The sequence below is a fragment of the Cyprinodon variegatus genome, unplaced genomic scaffold, assembly GCF_000732505.1.
Source record: "Cyprinodon variegatus isolate N-32 unplaced genomic scaffold, C_variegatus-1.0 Scaffold1348, whole genome shotgun sequence".
In the NCBI taxonomy this organism is placed as follows: domain Eukaryota; kingdom Metazoa; phylum Chordata; class Actinopteri; order Cyprinodontiformes; family Cyprinodontidae; genus Cyprinodon; species Cyprinodon variegatus.
Window position 1 is genome coordinate 136,602 of NW_015151801.1, and position 16,697 is coordinate 153,298.

The 16,697-nt window shown below is 37.5% G+C and overlaps 2 protein-coding genes across 2 annotated transcripts; both read left to right on the forward strand.

The window, feature by feature from the left end:
* Positions 1–1,369: 1,369 nt before the first annotated feature.
* Positions 1,370–11,719, forward strand: krit1 (KRIT1, ankyrin repeat containing). Its single transcript, XM_015402430.1, has 17 exons — positions 1,370–1,570; positions 4,446–4,616; positions 4,776–4,929; positions 5,008–5,100; positions 7,326–7,455; positions 7,546–7,789; positions 7,869–7,984; positions 8,102–8,245; positions 8,330–8,486; positions 8,591–8,698; positions 9,879–10,035; positions 10,186–10,337; positions 10,443–10,609; positions 10,715–10,802; positions 10,894–11,100; positions 11,184–11,300; positions 11,452–11,719. The coding sequence occupies exons 2-17, from the start codon at positions 4,515–4,517 to the stop codon at positions 11,539–11,541; spliced, it is 2,226 nt and encodes a 741-aa protein (XP_015257916.1). The 5' UTR covers positions 1,370–1,570; positions 4,446–4,514; the 3' UTR covers positions 11,542–11,719.
* A 2,649-nt stretch (positions 11,720–14,368) lies between these two features.
* On the forward strand, positions 14,369–16,189 carry LOC107102958 (krev interaction trapped protein 1-like). The gene is made up of 7 exons (XM_015402436.1): positions 14,369–14,501; positions 14,652–14,803; positions 14,909–15,075; positions 15,181–15,268; positions 15,360–15,566; positions 15,650–15,766; positions 15,918–16,189. Exons 1-7 carry the CDS (start codon positions 14,369–14,371, stop codon positions 16,005–16,007), a joined length of 954 nt encoding a protein of 317 aa, XP_015257922.1. The 3' UTR covers positions 16,008–16,189.
* Positions 16,190–16,697: the final 508 nt, after the last annotated feature.

Sequence of the window (16,697 nt, forward strand, 5' to 3'; positions counted from 1 at the left end):
TCTTTATGTTTTTAAAATCAAAAGGAAATTTAAAGCCTTTCTTATTACGTTGGAATTCAATTTAAACACACGAACATCTGAATCACACATTTTTCTGTAAACAATTGTCCTAAATTGGACTGTGTGCAGCAATGATCCCATGTGATGAACACATATAGGCTCTTGATACTGTTTTAGTTAATTTTCTCAAGGCTTATCTTGAGATTCATCCAGTACATCGTTTCTTTTATTCTTTTCTTTTGAATGACAGCAGCAGTTGCTCTTCACTTTTCACTGCAGTGAACAGTTTTCTCCAGCAGTATGAAGCATAGAGAAATATATGCCTGTTTCTTCCCATTTTAGTACTGTACATCGCTAAATAGCTAACCAAATCAGTGCTCCATGACTTTTTCCGTTGCATGCAAAATACATTTACTTACTTGAAAATATTTCCAGTAAGGAAAATCATTCAAATCATTGCATAAGAAATACTCTTTACTAGGACAAGACTGCATTTCAAGACTCCAGTTAGAAAAGGCAAATTTCATGCTTCTAAATATTTCATTATGATTACTTTCAATAAATATACTTTTAAAATAAAAGACTGAGCATTTTTAAAGTATAGTATTTTTGTATATATATATAAAAAAAATACTTATATATAAATAAATAAATTTGAAAGTGCCATCTGGTGGAGGAATAAAGTATTGCAGATACGACTCTGACTACATATCGGTTTCACCTGTTTCACGTCATGTGTTTTTTTTTTTTTGTTTTTTTTCTAATTTTGACTTTAAATAAATTATAATGCACACAGAAGCAAACGCCAACAGTGGGGGGTGGAGAATATATAAAATCCCACATCAGATCTCTTCTCAGCAATTTGATCTGTTATGAATTAGTGAGGCCTGCATTTCTACCTTTCTGATACGGTGCCTGGAGTTCAAATTCAATGGATTAGAAAAATGTGGGCAGGGCCCTGCTTAATTTTAGAAAACCGCGCTTTAGACAGCGCATTAAATGTCACAAAGTACCGAAAATAACTACGTTTTCTCAGGACATTGAACGCCGTCGAATATAGTAAGAGGCGTTGAATGACCAGACAGAGCATCGTTTTTTCGTGATGTTCGAGAGCTCTTAAAGGTGCATTATTTTACCATTTCATGGCCATATTATATACGTGCTCGTTATTAATTAAAGCATAATTTCATAGTTTTGTTTTTTAATTATGTAATTATTAATATTTCGTGTTTCCATAGTTTTGAGGTACAAAATAAAAAAAAATAAATTAATAAAGGCCATTTGTGGCTCATTCTGTTGCACCGTCTCCACCTCACCACCAGAGGTACCCATTGAGCAACTGTTACGCCTCCTCAATGAAACGTAACGTGATTCCTCTGTTTGTGTCTGCAACCCTGCCCTGACTAAAATAGGCCTACCACTGCTTGAAGCTCCCCAAAAACTCCTCTTTCTCCGGTTGGTAACCAGGAGCAGCTTCCTGGCCCTTGACCCGTTGCCAAAACATTTAAAAGGCGCCGGAGAGCTAAGAAGGGAAGCGGAATCCGTTTTGGGAGCAGCCTCGGTGGATTCGGTAAGTTTCAGCTGATTATAGAGCGGAAAACCGGGGAAGAAGAGGGTACCGCTCCTGCCTAAAGAAAAGCTCATGGGCTTATGATAATATATATATATATATATAAACACTTTGCATCTGGGAGTGCAGTATATGTTCACGAATAAAATACAGGTATTGAACCTTTTATGTAAAAAGAAGTGTTTAAAGTTAACAGTCTGGTTTCCGGGGCGTGACCTTCCTTTGAACTCAAGTCGTTTCATAGCAGTTGGTGATGTGGTTTCTTATTTTGCTGTCTCCTGCGTGTTAATGCATCATTAAATATTTAAAGCCTGAAAAGTATACAGGGAAAATGGGTTTAAGATATGCAAGAGGTAGATTTAAGTCAATTATCAACAAGACCAAATTTAAATTGAGGCTAAAAACCTCATCAATGTCTTGTTTACTACATTTAACCCCATCTTATTCATGAATTTACTTTGAATCTATTTTAAAGTAAAATTGTGAGGTCATAGCTCAAGCCGTTTCGTTCTTACATGTTTATTTATCAAGAAGAAAAAAAAAACTGCAAAACTTCTTGCAAGGTCCCCTCATATATAATGGTTCTTATGATTTCCTGAAAGTTCATCAAAGAGAAAAGTTCCTCTTTATTAATTTTGGAACCAAATTTATATGTCTATTTAATAAACCTTTACAATTTTCAAACACACACACACACACATATATATATATATATATATATATATATATATACTTCAACATATCTGGTTTCAGTTTTGATGTGACAGAGCAAGTAATGCTGCATTAAAAGCAATGGCGTAACTATCGAAAGGCAGAGACTGCAGTTGCTTAGGGGCCCCATTACTGACACCTGGTTGGGCCCCTACAAAATTGTGGACTAGGACATCTCTTTACAGATGCAATGGTGCGAAAAATTCATGTTAAACCCACCTGATACTAGTTTGACTGACCAGACCTTATTTATACAGCAACACATGGCAGATTTCAACATGATGGTGAGCCGTTTAAACACAACACCAATAGCAAAGCAGACAGTGGTACTTTTAATTTATATGTTCATAACTGTGTATAATTCATTAGACGGTTAGTAAAAAAAATACACTCATATCATATGTTTTAAACTGCAATAAAGATCTTAAAAGAAGGATGTATTTGAGTATTTCATTTTTTACAATAGGACTTGGAATTATGGGTAATCCAGAGCGTAGATTAAAATCATAACCGTTACGTACAACGTGTTAGCGACGATGGATACCAAAAAGAGGTACATAAGCGGATTCCAGAAAAGAAAAAGCAAAGGGGTGTTGTACTTCCTATGGGGCCCACCCAGATAATGTTGCTTACAGGCCTATTGTTGAGTCGTTACGCCATTGATTAAAAGGCTGGTTGCACTTTATTTAACCAGCTGTTTTATTGTATAAAGGGCTAAGCATGCAATGGGAAATAACTGGTCCTTAACAGGGCAATACAGAGACACGAAGGACAAACAAATATTCATGTAAACACCCTGACATACCAGTAATATAAATAATCCAACCATTCATAATTTTGGAAAAAGCTGAACCACTTATAGAGAACCCTGACTAGGATTCAATCCCAATGACATGACACAACACATAGGCACTTTATTTATTTCTTTATTTATAGTATTATTTAGGGCTGCAACTAACTACTATTTTGCAAATCGATTAATCTGTTGATTATTTACTTGATTAATCGATTAATAATTGGATAGCAAAAGATTACTTGAAGTTTTTTTTAACAAAATTAAACTAAAACCTTTCCATTTGAAGTGTTCTGGATAGAACATATTGCCAGAAAAAAAGGTTTTATCATCTTAAATTAACATTTTGGTATAGTTACTGCTCTAATTGGGTTGCTCTGGAGTCTCTATTCTCCAGTTCACGATTAATCAATTGATTACTAAATTAGGTGACGGTTATTTCAATAATCGATTAATCATGATTAATCCGATTCCTTGTTTCAGCCTTACTTTTATTATATGGAGAAGACAAGAAACAATGTGAATCAAGCAAAGCAAACCTGTGTTGATCTTCACATGTCAGAAAATAGCTATAAAATAAAAAAAATTATATTAACGTCATATTGACTGTGTCAGCAATAATCATGTAGTAAATCATGTAAAAGAAGCAACCCCTTTAAAACTCATTGCTGGGAAATTGCATCAAAGAGCAGCAACTAAGATGGCAGGAGTCTAAACCATTTTTTTTTAACTTTCATACAAACTTTAGGAATAATATTGTTGTTTCTGAGTGCAAATAAGAGTCATATTAACTGTTAGAGCCTCATGTTATTTACCCACATGTTAAAATTCTGTACTAGTCAATTTAGTATAGGTAAACCTGCTTTAAAAAAAAGCGAATATTTTTCTCTATTTTAACCTGATAAAGATTTTTTTCTTCCATGTGATGTTAAAAACAAGAGCACAAAAAAAAATAAAAAATACAACAAATAAAAGTAACTGTTGGCAAATCTTGCATTCAGATAATAAGAAAAGTGGAAATGTTATGAAATGTAATAGAAAAATATAGTCTTTCAGTAAACCAAATATTCATTGGGGTATTTGCATTCGTTCAAAAATAATTCTTAAGAACATAGAAACCATATTTTGGTCAGAGTTACGATCAAATATGTTTATTACTTGATATAAATGTATATAGGGTAATTTCAGCATCTACTTGTGGTAAGAATGTCTACATCTGTCATGTAAATATTGTCACAACATCATTAGTTGACAAAAAGTGGGAAATATAGTAATTGGTACTTCCAATTTTGTGTATGGAATTTGCATAAAGGAACATTTCCTGTCCTAAATAAGATCCCTGCACAGTTTTGATGCTTTCTCTTCTTTCAGACATGCCTCTCCACAGTATTTGGCCTCCATGTTGGACGTTAACCTGCGCCTAAGAGAAAAAGGGGCACAATGGGCAACGACGACGGCTCTGAAGAAGTGTATGTTGCCGTCATTCGCCCAAAGAATCAAGTCAGCCTGACTTCTAAGGAGTACAGGGCTAAAGCTTATGAGGTATGCAGAGAACTTGAGCAATACTGTTCTTTTATTAAAAGATAAATTAGATGCTGCTTGACAGATAATTACATATCTGTAGGGTTTGTTTAATGAGAGCAGCCTTATTAAGTGCAAAATTTTTAATTGTTATTTTTTATTTTTTTGGCTCCTGTGAAGATCCTGTTGAAAGAAGTGCCTTTGGAGGGGAAGGAGAAGAAGCGAAAGAAAGTCCTTCTGGTGACAAAGATTAAGCCAGGAGACAAATCTAAATCCATATTGGATTATGTTGATGAAACCATAAAACCAATTTGTAATAACCAAAGCTTCATAGGTGAGATTCAGACAGGTTTGCACCAAACACATGGTCTGATGCAACCCAAGATCACCTCAGTTGTGTTTTGCTTTGCAGGAAAGCGTGTGGTGCATATGAAGAAATTTAGTCTTGAAGCTGACAATGAAGGGAAAGAAGCCTCTCTTTTTGTGGTGCCAGTCAGTGTTAGAGGTGAGCTTGAAATGTTTTTTCCTTTGCTGTCTTAGTTACATCCCCAATGTTCTGTGTAATCATCCAGAGTGTAAAAGCCCAGCACAACCTTTTAGTGTAGCTCAACCTTTTAATTGCAATTGAAAAGCTATCTGTAAGTTTGCTCTGCTTACACGGAAAAGGCGAGCAAGAATGAACAAAGCTCTGACAGATACAGGATAGTTTTACAGGTGACATAGTGAAGCACAGTGTTTTTGGAAGCATTTTGCTTGATCATTACACCTTAAAGCAAGGACTGCAGGCTAGATTGATTTCTACATTAAGACAGTAAAGCTATTTCAAGGGGCAGGGAACAAATCATTATACCCAAAGCATTTCCAAAGACAGCGGAGTCCTTTGAATGTAGAAGCTCTTCCTGAGGCCCTTTGCAGTTGCAAAAATGGGTGAGTGAATATAGTTATTTTACGAGGTGAAAATCCATAAAGCGTTTTTATTAAAGGCAGCACATTACCTTTAATAAAGTTTATTAGACTTAGACAGTACTTTGTTGATCCCTTGGGAAGACTCCCTCCGGAAATTAAGGTTACCAGCAGCTTACAGGGCAAAAAAGTATGTAGTTAAATTAAGTTAAAACTAAGCAACAAACAAGTATTAAATTAAATTAAATTAAAATTAAGCAAAATACATATTTCATATTACCACATGCATCATGATTAATATGGCAAAGCAATATTTTCCCAAGCTAAACCTAGTAAAATATGTAATTATGACATAAAAACAATGATTTGTTTGTCACCGTCATATAAACACTGACAGTTTCTGTTAATTACTGATGTTGATTATTGTTATAACTCTTAAGTTCAATTTATTTTCATTGGAAAGTGTGGAAAAAACTGTGTTGCAATATGTTAACCACAAAATGTGTAAAAAAACTCTAGCCTTTATTAATCAGTTGAACTTTATTAATCTCACACTGGAGAAATTCACCTCTGCATTTTGACCCATCCCCTTGGTCTGAAATATTTCTAGGATCCCTATTAGCTCCTCCCACTGACTAAAACAAGTAACGCTACCTTATTAACGTTTTAGAGATTATGAATCAAAACTAGGGTGATAAAGGCTGAAGTTTCTCATCCGTGGAGCAGCAAACAAATTGCAAGCCACTTCCACCTTTTCCAGGGAAAATATTGACCTTGGAGTAAAAGAAAACCAGGAAAAGTTGTCTTGTCTCGTTAAATTTGAAGTAGCCTAATAGAATTCAGGGTCTTTATAGAAGCAGCCCTAATCCTCCCAATGAATTTGAGGGGTGAATTTGGGCTTGTGCATGTGCTGTGCAGAGGCAATCAGAAAATAAAAACATAGTGAGATATTCAAATGTATATTTAAATGCATCTATTTAAAAGGATCCACAATTAGTTGTAACAACACTTTATGTCAATGTAAATAGAACACAGTAAAAATACTGTAAACTGCTTAATTTTAATACATTTAAATAAGATATTGTCACACAGACCATGTTGTTTTTGTCGATTTAAATTCTCAGTCATGTCAACTAAAACAGACTTAAATTAGAAGGCAAGTGCACTATCACTTTTTTATTTTTTTATTAAGAAGCGTTGGGTAATGCATGTCTGCACTGTGTTTTTCCCACTGACAATATTTAGTCATTTATTAGGTATCATTTGAATGCAATTCATGATATAAAATCCAATGTTATTGTACAGAGAGAAGCTGCTGCTCCTGCAGGTTAGAGGCTTTTCAGTTAAGGATGATTGGTCAGTTGCTGACAAGTATCCTGGATTAATTGAGAGGCGATCTCACATTAGTTACAGCTACTTTGGGTTATTTTCCTACCAGATTTCCTCATCTAGAGAGCCACTTCTGCACAGAGTGAATTTATATATTTCCTGATTGGATTTGATCAGATTCTTAAGATCTTAAAACCATTCCTTTGTAGCTCTTGATGCATCAATAGGCTTGTAGCTTCTAAAAGATTTTATTTTTAGCTCTAACCGTCCTCAGTTCCAACCAGCCTACTGGTGTAACCAAAGAAAAGCATCACCTCAACATGGTACATCCATCACCATGCAGATTTATGTTGTTTTATTCAAATGTTCTAATCACCTATAGCATTTTCATGAAATTCAAAGATTTCCGGTTTGGTCAGATATAAGATAGATCTGTCGTTATTACCTCTGGATGATGCTGTATTAGTTGCTGTTCTGCTAATCAGTCTATCTGCACAGATAACAGCAAATCCACCCACAACTCCGGGAGCCCCAGCTTTTACTGTTTCCAGGACATCATGCGTGTCTGCAGTGAAACCAGTCCTCACTTCTGCTCCATCACTTCCAAGATGCTCCTGGCTTTAGATAAGTGAGGATACCACTGTGTCATCTACATTTTTAAGCTGGGATGTATTTCTGGGCAAAGCTGTCTAGAGCCTTTCCTTCCTTACCTCCACAGATGGTTAGCAGAGCAGCACACAGTCCCTCACGCCATCCCCGCCCTGTTCAGGCCAGCTCCTGTTGAGCGAGTCAAGACCAATGTGAACAACCCCGCTTACAGCAGCGAGGGTAAGCTGAGTGACGAGGGTCTACACATGGGGTACACCGCTCTGGAGATCAAGAGTAAGATGATGTCCCTGGAGAAGGCGGAAATGTGCATCCTGAATCCTCTGTTTGGCTCAGATCTTCAGTACACTAACCGGGTTAGAGATCTCTTTAAACCACAGTCTGTCAGTGATTTAAATATGTATGTACATATAAACAATTCCTGTCTTCTTCTAGGTCGATAAAGTTATTATTAACCCTTACTTTGGTCTTGGAGCACCAGACTATTCCAAGATCCAAATCCCTAAGAGGGATAAATGGCAGCATGGCCCAAACTGTGCAGCAGAAGACAAGTGAGGGTTTAGTTGTTACATTACAACATTCACCATCAAATTTATCTTTCCAAAGCAAAGCTGAATAGTTGTCCTCCCTATGTTTCACCTGCTCTTTTCATATTTATCCTTGTCCAGAGAGCACCAGTGGGTGGACGACTTTCCTCTCCACCGAAGCGCCTGTGAGGGAGACACAGACTTGCTTTCTAAGCTACTGGACAGCGGTTTCTCCGTCAAGCAGCTGGACAGTGATCACTGGTCTCCCATACATTACGCCTGCTGGTAGGTCAGGTTTTCCAGCGTCTAGCTTTGTTGTGTTTTAAGGTGAATCATGCTTACATTTTACATGTATTTGATTTATTTTAGGCATGGCAAAGTGGAAGCAACAAAAATATTGCTGGAGAAAGGCAACTGTAATCCAAACCTGCTGAATGGCCAGCTCAGCTCCCCTCTTCACTTTGCAGCCAGAGGAGGCCATGCTGAGATAGTGAAGCTCCTACTGCAGCACCCTGAGATCGATCGGGTATAAAACACAGCTATGGATTTGACTTCGGTTTCTTCTTCTTTTTGTTGACCAAAGTCATAAACTAAATTCATTCTCATGCTGATTTTTTTTTCTGACTTCAGCACATAGAGGACCAGCAGAAGAGATCCCCCCTGCAGGTGTGTGAGGAAAACAAACAGAATGAATGGGAGGAGACCATGAAACTTCTGCAGCAAGCTAACAGCAAACCAGTGAGTCACACTCTCTGCTTTTCTGTTTTAGATTTTTTATGAAGAATGTATAAGTTTTAAACCAACAGTCTGTTAAACGTCTTCCTCTTTTGCCCCAACATGTAATGTCATTTGATTAACTTTCATACAAAGTAGTCGATTGTAAGCTGCGTTTCCATCGGCTCTTTCCTATATGTATCTTGAATTATCGCATCAGAAAAGATTGATGGAAACAAAAAAATTCGAACGAACTCGTAAAAATTTTTTCCATTAAAAAAAAATGCACCCTCGCTTAAGGTGGTTCTTGGCTTTTCCATTTAAAAGGTTGATGCGCAAACCAAGAGAAGAAAACATTATTTTTTCCGGATCAGCTCTGATGTAGCAAGCTTTTCCTCACAATGGATCAGCTGTTTCTGCTGTCATCTTTCCACATAGTCAAATTATTTGCGTAAACAATGCTGAACGTAGCCTCGTCATAACTGACATGGTAACATAAGAATAGCTTCGCTGATTGCAACACATACATTATTGCAATGAAAATTAAAAACATTGTAGAGAGCACACCTTATGTCGTCAGATTCTTTTAGGAAAAACCGTCAGAAATCTTTCACTGGAGAGTTTATTCGACCGCCTGACATGTTTCACGGATTACAAAATTACAAAAACAGAGCACATCATATCCGAACTGACCCGATTGGTCCTAACCTGACCCTGTTAGTCCTACCTTTTAAAATCGAGGTGTATTGGACTAATTCGCAGTGCCTGGTTCAGTCTGGCTAGCCAGGCAAAAGCTCTGCGTAAGATTTTTAGAGCCTACTTGCCAACTCTGCTTTAACTTGTTTATAACATTAGCCCTGACCTTTTAGTTCTGTTCTTTTCCCTGTGGTGTTGTGGTTGAAACCTTCTTGTTTTGAATGTTATTAACTAGGAAACCTCTTAAGTACTTCACAGAACAGCTGGATAAAAACTTAAATCATAATTTTCCTTTAAAATTCAGTTTTCAGGCACTTTGTTTTGTCTGCCATCAAAAATATGATGATTATATGCTTGTAGGGTCATAAATTGTGAAGACATTTACAGGGTTTCTATTGTTAGAAACCTGTTTCTAATGGAAAGGTAACGTTATTTGCCACTAGATGGTGCTGTGTCTTTGAGCACAGTTCTAGAAGTCAAGTTCTGCTTTGTTTTTGTGCTCCCCCAGTATGAGAAGGTGCGTATATACCGCATGGATGGCTCCTATCGCTCTGTGGAGCTGAAGCACGGCAACAACACCACTGTGCAGCAGATAATGGAGGGCATGCGGCTCTCCCAGGAGACCCAGCAGTACTTCACCATTTGGATTTGTTCAGAGAACCTCCGTAAGTCGTGTCATTTGTGATAGCTCAGTTCAGAAAAAAAATTTTTTTTTCCCTCTTTGATAACCTGCTTAAAAAAAGTAACCTAATGCTTTTATCCATAGGTATTTTTATGAACAGATAACAGAAAGATTTGTGTGTTTTGTTTGTCAGACCTGCAGCTGAAGCCATACCACAAGCCTCTGCAGCATCTCCGTATTTGGACGGAGATTGTGACAGACTTAACGGTGTTAGATCCTCAAAGGGAGACTCCTCAACTCTTTCTTCGCAGGGACGTTCGTCTGCCTCTTGAAATAGAGAAGAAGGTACCAGCAGAAGTTTGAGGGAATCTTTTGTTTGCAGCCTTTGCTTTGTTAGAAAAGTGGAGAGACATAAAAGGTGAATCCCACTTTTTTTTTCTTTTAAATAAGGTGGAAGATCCACTTGCCATCCTCATCCTGTTTGATGAGGCTCGTCATTGCCTGCTGAAAGGCTACTTTCCTGCTCCGGACAGTAAACTGATAACTTTGGCCAGCCTCCTCCTGCAGATCATCTATGGAAACTATGAGAGCAAGAAGCATAAACAAGGCTTCCTCAAGTAAGACAGTTTTCAGATCTTCTTAAATATGACATGCTGTTCCTCCAACATTTACAGAAAAAAATGTTAAAACTGAGATTAATTAGATTGTTTTACCTCCAACAGTGAGGAAAACCTGAAATCAATAGTGCCAATCTCAAAGGTGAAAAGCAAGGCATACCACTGGACCAACAGGATTCTTCATGAATACAAAGTATATTTGCTTTTTTTTTTTTCTTTCATGTCAGACTTAACTGTCATCCCTCCTTTATGCATCTGATTTATAACCCAATAATCTCAATTAGGCTCTGAGCACCAGTGAGGGAGTGAGCAAAGAAATGCACCACCTGCAGAGACTCTTTTTACAAAACTGTTGGGACATCCCAACCTACGGCGCCGCCTTCTTCACTGGCCAGGTCTACACCAAGGCCAGCGCCAGCAACCACAAAGTCATCAGAGTGTATGTCGGGGTCAACACAAAGGGACTCCACCTGATGAACATGGAGACCAAGGTGTCGTCGCCACCTTCAGATTTTGCAGTTTGCTTGCTCTGCTACACAGAACTGTGTTTCTGATTCTTTGTTCCCTGCTGCAGGTCCTTCTCATCAGTTTAGAGTATGGCACGTTCATGTGGCAGCTCGGGCATGCTGACCAGTACTTCCAGATCCACAGTGGGGACAACAAGATGAACTTCATTGTGCACACAAAACAGGTAACTACTCCTGGGAATCACTACATTCAATAAAAATGCCAGTCAAATTTCAGATGTTTGTTGTTGTTGTTTTTTAAACTGAAATATTATCTTCAAAGTTGAAAAACTTACCTTTACAGTGATTCTTCGTTGTTTCTTATTTTGCTTCCAGGCTGGCCTTATTGTGAAGCTTTTAATGAAACTAAGTGGACACATGACTCCAACTGAAAAAGGTCCTACGGATAAATATGCCTACGGCTGAGGACATTTCAAGAAACTGAATCTGCCAAAAACCTGCAAACACATCCCTTACACTGACCATCCTCACCTGGATGGAGAGTTCGACTCGCCAGAGTGGCCTTTTTTATGGACAGCAATCTAACCTATCTTGGTGTGTTACGAGTCCAGCATTTTGAATCTATGTAAATAGTTTTATTATTTAATGTTTGTTTTAATAAACAAGTATATATAGATTTGTCTGTGAGTACTCACTTGAACTATACAGTTTTTAACGTTTTGTTTTAAGAGTAGACTATCTGATTACTTTGAAAGTTGTAGCTTTTAACAAACACATGCATGAAAGACACATGAATTAGTGATCGACTAGTCTGCATAATAGGTTTTCTCTGACTATAGAACATTTCTATGAATCAGTTTTACTGACCAAAATCTATATATAAATCTATATATATATATAGATATATATATATATATATCTATATATATAGATATATATACATTTTGTTTTAAAGAAGATTACTGGCAGCTATGTTATTCCTATTTTGTACCACTTTAGTATCGGATGTGAGAAGATTTCATTTAAGGCATTGTGAACAATTTCTAAAATAATTTGGTCATTATGCTTTGGATCATTATCTTGTTAAAACAAACCATGGGCTATATGCCCTACTACACTAGTACCTGTACTTCACCCAGCTCCTTTGTTTCCTGTCTTTTATTACTGGACAGATTGATTAATACAGGTGTGTCTGGCTAATGTCGCCATGGTTACTGAGTTCAGCCACACCTGGATTAATCAGTCTGCTCAGTAATGAAAGAAAGGGAAAAAATTGAGCTGGCTGAAGTCCAGGAAATAGAGTTAGGCATATAGCCCAATACAACTCATGTTTTATTTATTTTTTTATTTGTCTTACTTTTTATATTAAGACTTAACGATTCTATTCTGCAAGGTTCCCCGGGTCTGAGGCATAGATGCAGAAGGGAACAACATCAGGGTTTTGATGATGTGTCTAAGCATCCACCTAATGCAACACAAAGACTCATGACATATAGGCAGGAGATGACCTCGCTACAATTTCTCTGTTTTGACCTTTTTATAGATTTACCAATCCTTAGGTGAAACATAGTTAAACTAAATAGATTGCTTCCAGGAAAAGAACCGGAAGGAAAACTCTGAGGAATAGACAGCCTTCTATATAAGAACGTTGTTACTGAAACATTACTTCAGCAGCTTAACTGTATAAACTTCTAATATCTTGTGTTTAGTTTTCTTCTTAAAGCAGTTTTTGCAAAATATCTTTGTAACAGATTCTCAAAGTGAAGGTTTGGTCATGATCTTGGCTGATCTGATGACTGGATTATTGGTTTATTTCATCCTCCCGCTTAGCTCCGCCCAGTTTTCATTATCACTTATCAGATCCACCTGTTAACAGGGAGCGGTGGTCTAGTGGTTTGGGCACAGGGCTTGGAATCCAAAGGTTGCAGGTTTGAAACCCACTTCCACAAACTGCCACTCTGGTTCCCTGAGCAAAAGACCCTTAACCCTACACTGCTCCCCAAGGGGATGGGTTAAATACACAGAGTAAATTTCCTTGCTCTGTACTTGTGACAGTGTAATGACAATAGAACACTGGGAAAAAATAAATGTGTCATTTATAATTCCAACAGCATAATCTTGGTGTACACGTTTTTTTAAAACACAATCCTAAGAATAAATGTGATGTTTTTGATGGTAAATGTGTATGCTAAGAAATAACAGTTGCTAGAAATTTTGAATGAAGAAACATTGACTTGGGTTGGAATGTTGATATGGTAAAAACCCACTGCTTTTTCTACACTGTTCTCACTTTAACCAGAAGACCGGGGCTACCCGTTATTAGGAAAGCATGCCGTTTTCTATCAGTCTTCCACCTTGTACTATTTTCACTCATTTTTTTTCTTTTTCACATCACATATTACACCCTACCAAATATTGCACTCAAAGACAGCTACTTCTGTATTTTGCACAGTGATAAAGCAATGGTAACAGCTCAATGTCAACTGCTAAATCAGGTAGAAGAGGTATGATACTATAAACTCTTTCGTCCTAACAAAGGAAATAAGTAGAGTTGTATAGTATAGTACAGTTGTATACCTTTGTTTACAGATGTTNTTGCAATGAAAATTAAAAACATTGTAGAGAGCACACCTTATGTCGTCAGATTCTTTTAGGAAAAACCGTCAGAAATCTTTCACTGGAGAGTTTATTCGACCGCCTGACATGTTTCACGGATTAAAAAATTACAAAAACAGAGCACATCCTATCCGAACTGACCCGATTGATCCTAACCTGACCCTGTTAGTCCTACCTTTTAAAATCGAGGTGTATCAGACTAATTCGCAGTGCCTGGTTCAGTCTGGCTAGCCAGGCTAAAGCTCTGCGTAAGATTTTTAGAGCCTACTTGCCAACTCTGCTTTAACTTGTTTATAACATTAGCCCTGACCTTTTAGTTCTGTTCTTTTCCCTGTGGTGTTGTGGTTGAAACCTTCTTGTTTTGAATGTTATTAACTAGGAAACCTCTTAAGTACTTCACAGAACAGCTGGATAAAAACTTAAATCATAATTTTCCTTTAAAATTCAGTTTTCAGGCACTTTGTTTTGTCTGCCATCAAAAATATGATGATTATATGCTTGTAGGGTCATAAATTGTGAAGACATTTACAGGGTTTCTATTGTTAGAAACCTGTTTCTAATGGAAAGGTAACGTTATTTGCCACTAGATGGTGCTGTGTCTTTGAGCACAGTTCTAGAAGTCAAGTTCTGCTTTGTTTTTGTGCTCCCCCAGTATGAGAAGGTGCGTATTTACCGCATGGATGGCTCCTATCGCTCTGTGGAGCTGAAGCACGGCAACAACACCACTGTGCAGCAGATAATGGAGGGCATGCGGCTCTCCCAGGAGACCCAGCAGTACTTCACCATTTGGATTTGTTCAGAGAACCTCCGTAAGTCGTGTCATTTGTGATAGCTCAGTTCAGAAAAAAAATTTTTTTTTCCCTCTTTGATAACCTGCTTAAAAAAAGTAACCTAATGCTTTTATCCATAGGTATTTTTATGAACAGATAACAGAAAGATTTGTGTGTTTTGTTTGTCAGACCTGCAGCTGAAGCCATACCACAAGCCTCTGCAGCATCTCCGTATTTGGACGGAGATTGTGACAGACTTAACGGTGTTAGATCCTCAAAGGGAGACTCCTCAACTCTTTCTTCGCAGGGACGTTCGTCTGCCTCTTGAAATAGAGAAGAAGGTACCAGCAGAAGTTTGAGGGAATCTTTTGTTTGCAGCCTTTGCTTTGTTAGAAAAGTGGAGAGACATAAAAGGTGAATCCCACTTTTTTTTTCTTTTAAATAAGGTGGAAGATCCACTTGCCATCCTCATCCTGTTTGATGAGGCTCGTCATTGCCTGCTGAAAGGCTACTTTCCTGCTCCGGACAGTAAACTGATAACTTTGGCCAGCCTCCTCCTGCAGATCATCTATGGAAACTATGAGAGCAAGAAGCATAAACAAGGCTTCCTCAAGTAAGACAGTTTTCAGATCTTCTTAAATATGACATGCTGTTCCTCCAACATTTACAGAAAAAAATGTTAAAACTGAGATTAATTAGATTGTTTTACCTCCAACAGTGAGGAAAACCTGAAATCAATAGTGCCAATCTCAAAGGTGAAAAGCAAGGCATACCACTGGACCAACAGGATTCTTCATGAATACAAAGTATATTTGCTTTTTTTTTTTTCTTTCATGTCAGACTTAACTGACATCCTTCCTTGATGCATCTGATTTATAACCCAATAATCTCAATTAGGCTCTGAGCACCAGTGAGGGAGTGAGCAAAGAAATGCACCACCTGCAGAGACTCTTTTTACAAAACTGTTGGGACATCCCAACCTACGGCGCCGCCTTCTTCACTGGCCAGGTCTACACCAAGGCCAGCGCCAGCAACCACAAAGTCATCAGAGTGTATGTCGGGGTCAACACAAAGGGACTCCACCTGATGAACATGGAGACCAAGGTGTCGTCGCCACCTTCAGATTTTGCAGTTTGCTTGCTCTGCTACACAGAACTGTGTTTCTGATTCTTTGTTCCCTGCTGCAGGTCCTTCTCATCAGTTTAGAGTATGGCACGTTCATGTGGCAGCTCGGGCATGCTGACCAGTACTTCCAGATCCACAGTGGGGACAACAAGATGAACTTCATTGTGCACACAAAACAGGTAACTACTCCTGGGAATCACTACATTCAATAAAAATGCCAGTCAAATTTCAGATGTTTGTTGTTGTTGTTTTTTAAACTGAAATATTATCTTCAAAGTTGAAAAACTTACCTTTACAGTGATTCTTCGTTGTTTCTTATTTTGCTTCCAGGCTGGCCTTATTGTGAAGCTTTTAATGAAACTAAGTGGACACATGACTCCAACTGAAAAAGGTCCTACGGATAAATATGCCTACGGCTGAGGACATTTCAAGAAACTGAATCTGCCAAAAACCTGCAAACACATCCCTTACACTGACCATCCTCACCTGGATGGAGAGTTCGACTCGCCAGAGTGGCCTTTTTTATGGACAGCAATCTAACCTATCTTGGTGTGTTACGAGTCCAGCATTTTGAATCTATGTAAATAGTTTTATTATTTAATGTTTGTTTTAATAAACAAGTATATATAGATTTGTCTGTGAGTACTCACTTGAACTATACAGTTTTTAACGTTTTGTTTTAAGAGTAGACTATCTGATTACTTTGAAAGTTGTAGCTTTTAACAAACACATGCATGAAAGACACATGAATTAGTGATCGACTAGTCTGCATAATAGGTTTTCTCTGACTATAGAACATTTCTATGAATCAGTTTTACTGACCAAAATCTATATATAAATCTATATATATATATAGATATATATATATATATATCTATATATATAGATATATATACATTTTGTTTTAAAGAAGATTACTGGCAGCTATGTTATTCCTATTTTGTACCACTTTAGTATCGGATGTGAGAAGATTTCATTTAAGGCATTGTGAACAATTTCTAAAATAATTTGGTCATTATGCTTTGGATCATTATCTTGTTAAAACAAACCATGGGCTATATGCCCTACTACACTAGTACCTGTACTTCACCCAGCTCCTTTGTTTCCTGT